Source organism: Prinia subflava, chromosome Z, assembly GCF_021018805.1.
Source record: "Prinia subflava isolate CZ2003 ecotype Zambia chromosome Z, Cam_Psub_1.2, whole genome shotgun sequence".
In the NCBI taxonomy this organism is placed as follows: Eukaryota; Metazoa; Chordata; class Aves; order Passeriformes; family Cisticolidae; genus Prinia; species Prinia subflava.
In genome coordinates, this window is record NC_086283.1 from 89,724,142 (window position 1) to 89,736,313 (window position 12,172).

Here is a 12,172-nt window from a genome sequence, read left to right on the forward strand (position 1 = left end):
TGAGAGAGATGGGGTTATTCAGCTTGGAGAAGGGAAGGCTCCAGGAACACCTTAGAACAGCCTTCTAGTATTTAAAGGGAGGCATCTAAGGAGGGAGAATGACTTTTTACATGGGTACCTAGCAACAGGACAAGGGGGAACAATTATAAACTAAAGGAACGGAAGTTTGGATTAGATGTTAGGAAGAAATTCTTTGCATGGAGCAAAGTAAGGCACTGTAAGAGATTGTCCAGAGAAACTGTGGATGCCCCATCCCTGGAAGTGTTCAAAGACAGGTTGAATGGGGCTTTGGACAAACTTGTCTGGTCAGTGCCATCCCTGGCAGTGGGGTTTGGAACAGGATGATCTTTGAGGACATTCCTACCCAAGCCTTTCTGTGACCCCATGATTGTAGGATCTGTACCGTAACAGGAAAAGCAGGGCTAACTGTGTAAGTATGCAGGAAGCATTACCCAAATGTGAGCATCCTGAACCATGAATGTCTAAAGATGATTCACACAGAGAAAAGATGATTCGCGTAGAGAACAGGCTTTTTTGTTTTACACTCCTTAAGGACTGGGTCATGCTTGGAGCAGTTGGAGCATATGACTGGAATGGCACAGTGCTCATGGTGAAGGACAGTGGTATTTCAATGCCAACTAATGACACCTTTCGGGACAGGCGTACAGAAAGAAATGAACCTCTTGCAGCCTACCTAGGTAAGAGAAATAACCCACCTTACAGCACTTTTCAACAAATGCTGCAAGACCTCTCTAAAAGCTCATTCAAACGGAGTATATTACAGAATATTTTATATTTCAGAAGCCTAGGAGCAAGGAGCAAGAAGTCCACTCTCCGATTTTCATGTTCTTTTAAAAAAACTAATAACAACTACTACAAGTAGAAAACAAGTCCAAACATAGACCTAACTATATCTATACCTTCCCAACAGAGATGTTTAATCTCTTCAAAGAAGATTTCACAGATTCCTCTAGTATTGTTATCAAGTTTTTCTATGCCTTGGTAGTTAAAAAGTCTTACAAAATATTGAGTCCTAATATTTGTTTAAAATTAGGTTGTTATCTGTGACTCAATGGACAAAACCAACAAGGCTAACGTCTTTTTTATTATAATGTTTTGCATATTGATAAGTTATTTTTCTAACAAAAAGCTTCAGTGGTCTTGCTCACTCCTCTAGGTCTTGCTTTCCATACCTCATAGTTCTGTTTGCTCTGTTATCTCATTCAAGTCATACTTCCGTTGACAAAGAGTCAATGCTAGAATATTTTAATGTTTTTCCCTAAGTACTCTTTCTTCATTGCCAAATGCCTTTAGCTGTTGTCTTTTATTACAACTCCAATTTGGTAATTTTCAGATGATGATTGTATCCTCCCATAACACTTGTAACTCTTTCACAGTTTTGATTTCACTGTAAATTTTTTAAGTCTTCCTTCAACAAAGTTGTTAAACTGTTGTTAATATTAAGCAGAACAGAGGTAGGTTCAAAATGCCCCAGAATGACTTTTTGAAGACTTTGTGAGTTTGACAGTGGGCCAGTGACAACTGTTCTTTGAAAGCAGGTTTTCAACCAGCTATTCATGAGTTATTTCTTACACTGTATGAGAATGGCAAAGTGAACATGGCTCACCAGCCTGGGAGCAGATTTAATAACTCAGTGGTGCTCCTCACTCTGAGATTGTAGACAAAAAAGAAAGGACTTTTAATTAGCTGCTACTGCTCTCTACCATGAATAGGACTAAAAATCTAGTTGTGGAATAAACCTTACAAAGATTTTGAATCACAGCAAGTATTTCTGATGCATTCTCTGTGTCCTGCATCTTGATTTCTTTCTGCTTCCTAGGATATACTGTGAATTCAGCACTGACACCTGGAGGTGTGCTGTACATCGCAGGACAGCCAAGATACAATCACACTGGCCAAGTTATCATTTACAAGATGGAAGGAAAACAGGTGCAAGTGATTCAGAGATTAAATGGAGAACAAGTAAGTATGCATTCACAATTAACATGCAAAAGGAATAGAGCAGAAGAAATAATAAGTATTTCAAATGAGAAATCATTAGAAGAGCACATGAAACCAGGAGCTGTAAGCAAGATCAGAAAGAAAAGTTAGCAATATATAATTAACAAGGTATAATTAGCAATGTGAGATGGACTTCGCAGTAGATCCTTGGAAATTTTGTCTTTGAGGGTTAAATCTTCACCAGTGTCAAAGTGGTTGTTTCTATCTCTGTACAGGCAATTTTTTTCTGTCTGATGAGTGGAAGAGCATGTCACTGGCAGGAAAGAGTTTTGACAAGAAGGGTTCTGTGCAAGGGCATCTTCCGAGATAGACTGAAGTATTGAATAGTTGCTTGTTACACTGAGTAGCAGCTGTAGGAGGAAAAATCCCCATGTAATTGCATAATTAAGGATGATATTATTAAGATACACTTATGAGTATTGAAAGAACTGCCTATTCTCACCTCCCCAGGCTGCAGCATCAGCTTCTCTCAGAGGCATTCAGGTTACCTAATTTTCATCTACAGCTGATGTCTGCAACTCATCTAATCAATCAGTCCATCAGTCAGTCAATCAAACAAACATTTTATAGTCAGTGAACTAAAGTAGTTCTTAGGGAACAGGGCCTGTTCAGCTTCAAAACTGATGATCAAGAGGGGACCCCATCAATGTCTGCCAGTGCCTGCAGGGAGGGTCAGAGGAGGGACCAGGCTCTGCTCGGTGGTGCTGAGCAACAGGACAGGAGACAACGGGGCAGTGAGGGATGCACAGGAAATTCCACCTGAACAAGAGGAAGAAATGCTTTATTTTGTGGGTGACCAGGCACTGGATGGATTGTCCAGAGAGCTTGTGGAGTCTCCCTCACTAGAGATATTCCAGAACCATCTGATCACAATCCTGTGCTGTGTGCTCCAGGATGACCCTGCTTCAGGAGGGAGGTTGGACCAGATGACCCACTGTGGTCCCTTCCAGCCTGACCCATTCTGTGATTCTGTGACTTTTAAGATTTGAGACATCTGGACTACTTGAAGCATCTCTGTGAGAGGAAATAAATCTTGGACTAGAAGAGGCTGCTTCTCCTATTAAGTGTGAAGGAAGTGCAGGGTATCTTGCTTATCTGTGAAGTGAATGTAATCAGATAAATCCTATAGCTTGGACCTTATCTATTAATGTATCTATCTCTTCATGTAGATTTTGTTCCTCTGAAAAGAATAACTTCATAATTTTGGCAACTGTCTGCGCTGAGCTCTCTCAGAGCTTTTGTCCAAGCTTTTTTACTTGTTTTCAAGAGAAAACTAGTTTCCCCAAGATACTCTTATTCCACTGCTGACTTAAGAGTTCCTACTCCCCATAGCAGATAAAAGCACCCATTGACACTTTGAAACTCAAAAGAGTTGAAAGTTGAATGGTCCACTTGTTAATAAAAAAAAATCAGACAACAAACACTAAAACTGAAAACAAGCTTCAAAGACAAACAGACCAAAAAAATCTAGCTAGTAAAGAAAATTTCAGCCTAGTGAAAATAATTGTCATTGTTGCAAGCAAGAAGTAGGTCTCTGAAAAGGAAATGCAGCATGATGCTGCTGACTCTTGTCTCTGATGTACATTTTATGTTTTCCTACAGATTGGATCGTACTTTGGGGGTGTTATTACCACAGTTGACATCGATAGGGACTCATTTACAGATCTTCTTCTTGTTGGAGCTCCTATGTATATGGGAACTGAGAAAGAGGAGCAAGGGAAGGTATATGTTTATAGTCTGAATAAGGTAAGGTGATGATTTCTATTGAACAGGAATAGAGCATGCTCCATACTGCCTTCTTATCCTTAAAGAAATATAGTAATTTGAACTGGGGAAGATGATCTGTTGAAAATAGGGGGAAATTGTTTTGACAGCTGAGATTATAATGCGACTCAATTTTAAACTTTATTCTCAAACTCTTGTTCGAGAATGGAGAGTATTATATGGATAAGTACTATATTGTATAAGCTCAAGTTTGGCATAGATACAAATGTATAGGATTACTTTTCTATCTTTTTTTTTTTTTTTTGCTTTCATGGATTAGGAATGATAAGGCTCATCCATTCTAAAAGTGTGATCTCCAGAATCCTTGTGATTTGCTTAGAAACCTACTGCTAAACTGCATATATCCAACAGCTTTAAAATGTCTGACTAGATTGAAAATTATACAAGATACACCTCACATTATTAATTTGCTAAGCATCTCCTCTCCTCTCCTCTCCTCTCCAAACCTCTCCGAACCTCTCTGAACCTCTCCGAACCTCTCCGAACTTCTCCTCTCCTTGAATCTCCTCGAATCTCCTCTCCTCGAATCTCCTCTCCTCCCCATGTATCACAATTATCAAAATATGTCTTAACAATTATGAGTTCCTTAAATACTGTTTCAAGAAAAGGACCTGGAGAGACTGGATGTTTTTGACAAGGAATTCTTACAGTCTCTACATGCATATTGCTAACAACAAGTTCCTGATGAGTAGGATTGATGAGAAAGGAAGAATTCCGTGTGTATCCCCAGTAGTGTGGGGCTTGAAATTTGTTTTTCTTGTGCATACTGTTATCCAGTTCTAAATAGAGGAGATGCATATCTGCTTGCTACTGCTTGTTTCTAACATGGCATTCCTGGGAAAGATTGGTTACATGCCCTAGTGTCTGTGTAGTTTTGGTCCAGGATACACACTGGATCAGAATATGTATGTTAGGCCACAGTGAATGTGTCTACTGGGGTCAAAATTCAGTCTGTGTAAAAGAAATGCTATCTTTTGTTCTGGAATAACAGTATTACCATCTGTGTTTCATTAGAAACTTGGCTAACTTCTCAGATTAAGAGAATGCCTTTAGAAAAACTCTTTATATTGCCTACAGAATGAAATAGTTTACTTACAATAGCATCCAAATATTGTTATGATACTGTGCTTTCCTGTGAACCTATAATTCTGAGAAATATGCAGAAGCACCTAGAGGCAGAAAGAGAGAGATCAAGAATGTTATTGCCACACACTGCTCAGACAGAGCACTTGAATTATAGTTGGAGATTCACTGTTTCTTCAGTGCACGTCATCACCACTTCTGTTTTATTCACCCATTTGTCTTCTGGACAGGAGCTCTTAAAAGTCTGCATCGCTGAAACGTTGGTGGAAATTCACAAACTCTAAATCTTCTCTTGCACAGACAAAGTTTGAATATCAGATGAGTCTTGAACCTGTAAAGCAGACGTGCTGCTCGCCACTAAAACAGGACACCTGCAAAGTCCTTAAGAATGAGCCCTGCGGTGCACGCTTCGGGACGGCGATTGCTGCCGTGAAGGACCTCAACCTGGACGGGTACAATGACATTGTCATAGGCTCTCCCTTAGAAGATGACCATCGAGGAGCTGTTTACATTTATCATGGCCGTGGCAAAGCAATCAGTAAAAAATATTCACAGGTATGAAGGAAAACCCCATAGGTTGCCAGCTGCTATAATGTATATCATGTATATCATGTATATCATGTATATCATGTATATCATGTATATCATGTATATCATGTATATAATCCTGTCTTCCCAACATAGGATGAGACTGTTCCTTGACCAGTTGTAACAGCTTCTTTTTTTAATTTGCTCTATACTTTTAAACTCATACTGATTTAACTGATTAAATATTTTTTAAAAAAACACACATGCTTTTATTAGAAACATTCTGATATGTTCCAAACAGCCAGAAAAGCAGATATTTTGCAGTCTGAAAATTTATAGTGTGTTCATCACCATGGTAACTGTTTTAGGAGTATTGCAGTGAAAACTTAATGTAGTTAAACTACATTAAGTAGTTTTATCTCACTGCCATCAAATGGATCATGACTGTTACAAAACCCTCCAAAGTGCATTGCATTAACATCTTTATGCATTTCACAGCGTATTGCGTCAGGTGGAGATGGGGAAAAAGTGAAATTTTTTGGCCAGTCTGTGCACGGAGAAATGGATTTAAACGACGACGGGCTGATCGATGTTACCATCGGAGGCCTTGGTGGGGCTGCCCTCTTCTGGTACGAAACTCACAGCAACTGTCAGCACAGAAAAAACCTTTTGTTTGGGTACCAGTGTAACGTGCATGCGTGACTGTTTGGGCTTTGTAAGGTTACTGGTTTCAGCTCATGTTTTGACACTGACTGCAAATATTCATCTTTCACATCTCTCTAGAGGAATGAACATAAAACTTAATGTATACGAAGAACTTGTCCTCCTAGACCACCTTCAAAATAGAAACTGAAGCCAATTGGGGCACTAAGTAAAACAGGAAAAAACCTGAATTTCTCTCCTTTTCACAATATATTGCTTTATTATTTATAATATATTTGTTTTCACAATATATTACTTTATTAACAATATCAAGAACAGGTTCAAATGTTAAGGGGTCACTAAGAAAAATGATTTTATTTCTTAATATGAAAACTGCAATTTGAGTCCCTACAGAAATCTGTAAAATTAAAATAAGCCTTCTGCTTAACAGTTCTCTTTATATAAGACTATGACTCAGATCTAGTAGTGACCAATATAATTTTTATGGCAGAATACAAACAAACATTAAATCCCTTATTTCTAGAGCACAACAAAAACTACTTCTGTCTCTGGTAATGAAATTGCTAACCCAGCTTCTTGCTTTCCCTGTCCTGTTGTTTCAGCATAGTAGGTGATCAAGTTTATCAAGGCTTGCTACCATCCTCGAGCTCCCAGCCTCTTCTGAACTTCAGCTAGTAGTTCCTTTCTAAATGTTCCATGTGCAAACACGGTGTGATGCCCCTAACTGCATTGTTGAGACCACAATTCTGAAGAAAGTTACTTTGCCAGCTAATTTTTTTGCTGGTTTAGTACACTGACATGCTGCATTTCATGGCCAAAAGGGAACTGAATCACACCAAAGGATGAGACAAGAATGAATTGCAGGGGTGAAGGACATTTAAAGTGGAAAAAACTGGGGACAAAGAGTAGACAACTGGCTTGTTTGTCTACTCACAACCTTAGAGATAGCTTGCTATCCTCCAACTTATGTATAATACTATGTTCACCTGTGATACTTTCAGTGATAGGTCTGGGCCTTCATTCTCTTTTGAAATGGATCTGCCTCTGCAGAGTTGCTTAAATGCTTTAGGAAATATTTCATCTGGTATCTTTTCTGAAACAAGTACAGCACTGTGGAGAAATCCTGTGACTGTTTCCCCTGTAATTCCTCTTTTACTGTTACTAGGTGTAAGATATATACTTAATTACTCTTCTAGACCATCTTGTTGCTCTTTTTCCCAATTCTTCAGGGGTCTTCCCTCCTGAGTTATAGCTCAGCTTTTGAAAGTCCTCTAGTGCTTTATAGGTTTTGTCTGCTGAGGACATTTCTTTGCCTCCTGTTTTTGTTGCTCGCTTTTTGGTTTTCTATATGATGAGTTCTCTCTGTGATGGCATGCTGTAATCTGCCTAAATGAAGAAAGGCAAATGCAGACTGAACATGTGCCAGAGAAGTGCAACTGTCGTTGCAACTGCCAGCTGTTTTTGTAGCATCAACAGCCAAGACAGAAGACATGGAATAATAGATGGCCTCTTAATTGGCACAACATGGCCAGCACTGTGTACTGCAGCATGGTGCCATCAACATGTTCCACAGGAATCTCACTTCAGTTGCGGATGTTATGCTTCTGTTATTTTCCAAAGAACATTAAGGATTTTTTTCTTTTTAGCTATAAGCTTTTTACAGTTGGACTCAAATGATCTTACAGTCTTTTCCAACCTAAACAATTCCATGAGTCTGTGATTCTGGGTCTGTATCTGAATGTTGAATGCTGCATATTCTGTAACTTAATTCTTAAGTAAATTTTAATTCTTAATTTAAAAAGTTGCTGCTCTGATTTCCAAGCACTTTCTTTGTGTTTTTTTTAAGGTCTCGTGATGTGGCTGAAGTAAATGTTTCCATGCAATTTATACCTAAAAGCATCAATATTCAACAACAAAATTGTCAGATAAATATTAGAAAAACCATTTGCATAGAAGCCACAATTTGTTTTAAGACCAGACTAAAGTCAAAAGAAGATATATTTGAATCCAGTAAGTAGATAAGCAATAAGCTATAGAAGCTTTAGGCTATAAAATGTCTATGCTCACATGCATTTATTTATTAAAAAATGGAATTCAGCATTTCTAAATTCGGTATTCAATGTGCATCTAAGATATTTTGGGAAAAAAGTATGTGTAGAGGCAAAGTGCCTCATAATATGCTTCATAATATTGATCTCAACCTCCTTTGCAGGTCTGCAGTATTGGATTACCCTTGATGCACAAAGACAGATATCTCGAAGCCTGTTCACGGAAACCCATGAGAGGAAAATGCAAAAAAATATAACTATCAAAGGGTCAGAATGTACGAAACATAACTTCTACATGTTGGCAAGTAAATCATTTAAAGTATTTTTTCTCATGTTGACACTAGAGTAACCCAAGTATGCGTTCCATTAATTGCAAATTGGACAACAAAATCTGTGTTCAGAATTAATCTTAAGAAGTGTACATAAAATTTGTTTAAAACATAGAGTTATTTATTTATACACGTATTAACAGTTTACTTATATGTACACTCTTTTTAGCTACGTCTCTGTGTCTGTCTTAAGAAAAAGCATTCCTCACTTGGTGGAACCAAACAGTTGTTGTGGTTAGCAGTTTAGTTGCACTCAAAACTCAGCAGGAGCATGTGAGAAAATTTCATATTTGCATATTGGTGCAATTCCTCCTAATAAGTAAATAAAATTTTAGGTTTGGAATAGAGAGTATTTATTCACTGCAAAACAAAAGCATAATTAGCTGTGAGTATGAATTTGCCCAGATTGTAGCTAATGTGCAGAGTGAATGGACTAAGCTACCCACATTTAAAATGTTTAGTGACTTCACAGTTGTATCTTAATGCAAAATTGATGGTAAATGATACCCAGAATTTTCTTCCAAACAGCAGGCCTAAGTTTGACTTCACGAAAGGTGATGTTGCTAATGCTTATATTGCTGATCCTTTGAGCAAAACTAGGAGAGAAAAGTCTGTGAGTCAACACTTGAGATATTCTTTAATGAAACTCTGGGGTGTACTCAGGCTATGTAAAATTTTGTATTAAGATACACAAAAACTGTAGGAAATATTTATAAGGAATGCGTGACACACGGAATGTGTCATCATCAACTGCAAGCATTCAGAGGCTTCTCTAGCAAGAATGACAACAGTGTGACAGAAAATATTTTACCTCAGCACTTTTTAGGTCTTTTTAACCTTCTTAGATACTAAAGTGAATTTTCATAACAGCAGTTTTGTTTTCCTTATGTTCTAGGATAAGCCTGATTTTCAGGATTCGGTAAAGGTTTTGCTGGAATTCAATTTTTCTGATCCAGAGAGTGGACCTGTTCTTGATAGCAACTTGCCAAATTCAATAGCAGAATATGTAAGTCAGAAAGATCCTGTATCAATAAGCAATGTATTTAAGGTAAAAATCACAGCCCACACAACAGCTGAAACTATTGCCCGCAGTTTGGCTAGAGAGGGGGAGTCATTAAGCCTGTCCAGATGTTTCCTCCAAATGAGTATTCAGGAATAAAAAGCTTGATTTAATGTGCTTGTGAACCATGCTGGGTTTTCAAAGCTGTCCATATCTTCTATCTTCATCTGACTGGAGGTAGAAGAGAGTTACCAACAATTTTATTGTTAAGTTTTAGGTTTATTGTCAGGTTTAGAGGAGGGTTATACATTTACTTTGGTGGTGCTTGCCATTATTCATACTTCTGTCAATGCCTCTTTTCAAAATCTAGGTGAATCATTTAGAAGGGAGGGATGAGAAAGCCTATGTTTCACCCATGCATTTTACAAGATATTGGCATGTTTAACTGGTTAATATTATGGGAGACCTCTTTGATCATTAAACAGAAGGTCTTACATAAAATTAGATAATGCATTAAAATGCAAGTCTTTGATAATAAAGGTAATAAAATTAAGAATAAACATATTATTTTTGCAGATTCCTTTCACAAAAGATTGTGGAGCCAAAAATAAATGCATTTCAGATCTTGTTCTGATTGTAAAAGCAAGCATAGCTGGAGACAGGTAACTACACTGGATCTTATGTATTGCTTGATATCTGTACAAAGTTTCTGTGTGAGTTACAAATCCTGCCAGGGTTTCCTTTCTAATTCAGAATCAAGATAGTCTAGAGACTGAAGGAAGTTTCTCTTTATGTTAAAAACAGATTCAGTAGTTAAGATGTCCAATATTCTTAATTTCTTTTACAGATCTTCTCCATTCATTGTAAAGTCACGCAATGATAAGTTCACCATCCAGCTCTCTGTGAAGAACAAAAAAGACAGTGCCTATAATACCAGAGTTTTGGTTCAATATTCTCCAAATATTATTTTTGCTGGCATTGAGGTATGATTTTTTCTCACATTATCACAATTATCATAACATATAATGCTAGAGAGATATGAGGAAGCCTTTTTATTAAACCTTAATTTGACTTCTTGGGCATCATTTTAGTTGTTTGAAAGAGATTTCCCAGGGCTGCTCTTCTTGCTTATGCCTCTAAAGGAGTGTATTTGTTTTGACATGAGTGGACTCTTGCCTAACCCTGTCCACAAAATACAGATGCAAATTTCACAATGGCCCTATGAAAATGTGCCTGCCTCTTGGACAAACATTGTGAATCACCTGTATATCTGTGGAGCCAGAAATGCCTTGTTCTTTATCAGTAGAACTCCCAAGCCTCGAGAATTCTCCTTTTGCACATGTATAGAAAAAGCACTGTCATGGTAGGACAGAATATATCAGTGCCTGCATCTGCCCTACCTCAGACAGCATTTCCAAAAGTGTCTGTTTTCCTTCCTGCCTCAGCAGATATGATACAAATACACCTCAGTTCTGATGGGAAGCTTTTAGAGCAGTTTCTTTTCTGTCAGCAGTCCTGCTGATGCACATTAGGAGAAGTCAGGGATCCATAGCACTGTTGCTGATCCTATGGCAATAATTGATGGAGTATGAATGTGACTGTTACATTAGGAACACCTTTACAAAATTTGAAAACTATGTAATTATAGATATCTTGATTGCTAGACCCCATGACGAATTTGCATGAAGTCCAGTAGGCATATAATTGTGAATGTTTCAAACATCGGCATTGGAAATGCATAATGGTAAGTAATTGGTATAAATGCCCATAGGTGGAAATTGTCTTGCAGAATTTGTGGCTTCATATTTTTATTCTAGTTCAACTAAGGCTTTGACTCTTACAATATATTGACAGTGAAAAGTGGCAGAGGTATATGTGTTCAACAGATCTGTGATACTCAGTCAAAATTTAAAAGGAGTTTGCACAAGGTCATGCTTTCATTGTCTTTTTCCCTTCAGGATATACAGAAAGATAGCTGTGAATCTAATCACAATATCACCTGTAAAGTGGGATATCCATTTCTAAAACCTGAAGAAGAGGTAAAAAAGTCTCCCTGCATGCAAGTTCTCCTTGCCCCATGTTGTTCTAAAGGCAGAGCAGTCCACATCACCTCTGAACTTCTTTTCTCTTGTGTTCATCCCAAAAACTCTGTATGCATGTTTCCCAAGCTATCCTTGATGTCACCTGCACAGAGCCAGATGGGAAACAGTCAGATTTTCAGTACCTGGGCAGTCAGATGTGGTAGGTGAGGGTGTAATAGATGCATATTTCCAGCTGTCAGAAGGCAAGTGACACACAAGTGACACACAAGTGGCTCACCTGGCCAGAAGTGTCTGTCTGGAGGCTTTCCACAGCCTGGAGCCCCTAAGTTTAGTTATTTCGTATATAAAATGTAGTCCCTTGGTTGCAGGGAGAATAAGATATTTATGGGGAAGTGCTAACCCAGATCTGCCAAAGTCAGGCATCAAGACATCACCTCTGCTCTGTGGGGAATGAGAGGCCTTTCCAGCAAGTAGCCCACTTAAAATCAAACTCCATCTTGAAGAGTTCCAGCGATGTCTGCATCTGTTTTTGGACAGGGAGTTTTAGTTAAGCTAAGGCTTCAAAAAGCCATACTTAGCTCTTGAATTGGGAAATATCAGTTTGCATGCAAATAAGACAATTTTTCCTGGCAGTTTCTTGTTTGCCCTTCTGTCATGCACTGGGAGGTTCAT

At 38.1% G+C, this 12,172-nt stretch overlaps 1 protein-coding gene across 1 annotated transcript in view; it reads left to right on the forward strand.

Annotated features, from left to right (window-relative positions):
* Positions 1-12,172, forward strand: part of ITGA1 (integrin subunit alpha 1) — a 71,578-nt gene that overhangs the window by 47,277 nt on the left and 12,129 nt on the right. Inside the window, exons 11-21 of the mRNA XM_063421968.1 lie at positions 554-698; positions 1,841-1,983; positions 3,625-3,768; positions 5,191-5,445; positions 5,917-6,047; positions 7,928-8,091; positions 8,294-8,430; positions 9,354-9,464; positions 10,035-10,120; positions 10,306-10,441; positions 11,417-11,497. Coding sequence (XP_063278038.1) covers positions 554-698; positions 1,841-1,983; positions 3,625-3,768; positions 5,191-5,445; positions 5,917-6,047; positions 7,928-8,091; positions 8,294-8,430; positions 9,354-9,464; positions 10,035-10,120; positions 10,306-10,441; positions 11,417-11,497 — 1,533 coding nt within the window. The remainder of the gene's footprint in view (positions 1-553; positions 699-1,840; positions 1,984-3,624; positions 3,769-5,190; positions 5,446-5,916; positions 6,048-7,927; positions 8,092-8,293; positions 8,431-9,353; positions 9,465-10,034; positions 10,121-10,305; positions 10,442-11,416; positions 11,498-12,172) is intronic.